This window comes from Choloepus didactylus, chromosome 6 (assembly GCF_015220235.1).
Source record: "Choloepus didactylus isolate mChoDid1 chromosome 6, mChoDid1.pri, whole genome shotgun sequence".
NCBI classification, from domain to species: Eukaryota; Metazoa; Chordata; class Mammalia; order Pilosa; family Megalonychidae; genus Choloepus; species Choloepus didactylus.
The window spans coordinates 28,288,208-28,290,427 of NC_051312.1; the positions used below are offsets into that span (position 1 = coordinate 28,288,208).

The following is a 2,220-nucleotide window of genomic DNA, read 5'->3' on the forward strand; positions in this document are numbered from 1 at the left end:
ATCTGATGTACACAAAGACAATAGTCTCCCAAATAGGAGAGACAAGCAGAAGTCACTCAGTCTGAACTACTTGAGTCTTCACTAATGAATGCAGTGACCAGGTCTGGCTGTGTTCATAAGGGAAGAGGAGGGCGTATGTTCTCTTTTCTGTGTAAACAAGAGGTGAACTTTTCCAGATCCAGAACTATTACCATGAACCTAAAGACAATGTTGTTTCAAAATTAGGCTGGGTGTCTTATATAGAGTAAAAACTAAAATGTTGAGGAAAAAAAAGATGAGTAAACTTAAAATGTTGAAGAAGGTGGCACACTTAGGTGGGTGACTTAGAGGATTCACTTTGTCTCTCTGGGCTTTATTTCCTGATCTGAAAACAATGAATTGCCTTTTGTATGGAGATAAGGCAATCAGAATATATGCACTTCAAATTCCCTGAGTATTTTTGCCAAACAGCAGTAAGTACACATTTTCCATTATCAACTGCTTTGAATATATATGTGTTCTGCTTTAGAAATAATGCTGTTTGTCCTTTCATGTTTTTCTTTCAGTTAATTTAATTGTCTCTTGGGAATTTGCCCTGCTGGACTAATTCTATGGAAAAAATAAACAATGTAACTGAATTCATTTTCTGGGGCCTTTCTCAGAACCCACGAGTCACAAAAGTTTGTTTTCTGGTGTTTTCTTTCTTCTACACAGTCATTCTTCTTGGAAACCTCCTCATCATGCTGACAGTTTGCACTGGCAACCTTTTCAAGTCTCCTATGTATTTTTTCCTCAGCTATTTGTCTTTTGTGGACATTTGCTACTCCTCGGTGATAGCTCCCAAGATGATTGCAGACCTAATGGCCAAGACTAAAGCTATCTCCTTCGTGGGGTGTATGCTGCAACTCTTTGGGTCACATTTCTTTGGTAGTACTGAGATCTTGATTCTTACTGTAATGGCCTATGATCGTTATGTAGCCATCTGTAAACCCCTGCACTATATGGTCATCATGGACCGGAACAGATGCAATAGCATGTTGTTGGGGATCTGGATAGGTGGGTTCATACACTCCATTATCCAGGTGGCTCTGGTGGTCCAGCTACCCTTTTGTGGACCCAATGAGATTGATCACTACTTTTGTGATGTCCACCCTCTGCTGAAACTTGCCTGCACAGACACATATGTTGTTGGTATTGTTGTGACAGCCAACAGTGGGACCATCGCTCTGGGGGGCTTTGTTATCTTGCTAATCTCCTATACTGTCATCCTGTTTTCCCTAAGAAATCATTCAGCAGAGGGAAGGTGCAAAGCTCTGTCTACCTGTGGCTCCCACATTGCTGTGGTCATCATGTTTTTTGGTCCCTGTACTTTCATGTACATGCGCCCTGATACTACCTTTTCAGAGGATAAGATGGTGGCTGTCTTTTACACCATTATCACCCCCATGTTAAATCCCCTGATTTATACACTGAGAAATGCAGAAGTAAAGAATGCAATGAAGAGTCTATGGGGTAGGAAGGTTTTTTTGAGATGCTAATGGCAAATATTTGGAAGTAATGATATTTTAATCTGGATGATCATAAATTTTCTCAGTTTTTGTTAAATCACTGCCCAATAAAAACAATAATGCAGTCTCACAGAGTTTTAGGGATGAAAAAAATTAATAAAAACATATTTTAGAGAAATAAGGTAGTGCTTCTACCAATTGGACTCTAATATTACATGTACTCTGTAGCCAACAGTCTCTATTATTATAGAGTGATCATTTAAATTTGCTAGGCTGCCAAAAAGAGATATCATAAAATAGGTTATTATTAACAGTTGGAGGTTTTTAGCTTACAAGGTGACAGTTTCAATCACTGAGAAAAATATCCAAATTAAGTCATCATTGGGTGATACCTTCTCCCCAATAATAGCTGCTGGCAATCCTATACTCATCTGCCGTATACCAAGGCACATGGCAGCATCTGCTCATCTCTCCATTCTCTTCCAGGTTTTGTTGCTTTCAGCTTCTTGCTTCTGTGGCTTTCTTTCTCTTTGTCTGAATTTCATTCTCTTACAAATTTCCAGTAAGAGGACTAATACTCACCCTGGATGAGGTGGGTCACATCTTAACTGGGGTTAAGACCTTATTCACCAAAAGATCCTGCTTACCATGAATCTACACCCACTGGACTGGTTAAATTTTAAGAACATACTTCTCTGGGTTACACACTGTTTCAAACCATCACAGTGACTGA

General features: G+C 39.3%; 1 protein-coding gene across 1 annotated transcript; it reads left to right on the top strand.

Moving 5' to 3' along the window:
• The first annotated feature begins 590 nt into the window (after nucleotides 1-590).
• Nucleotides 591-1,517, top strand: LOC119537662 (olfactory receptor 4S2-like). The gene has a single exon (XM_037840201.1). The coding sequence runs from the start codon at nucleotides 591-593 to the stop codon at nucleotides 1,515-1,517; it is 927 nt and encodes a 308-aa protein (XP_037696129.1).
• Nucleotides 1,518-2,220: the final 703 nt, after the last annotated feature.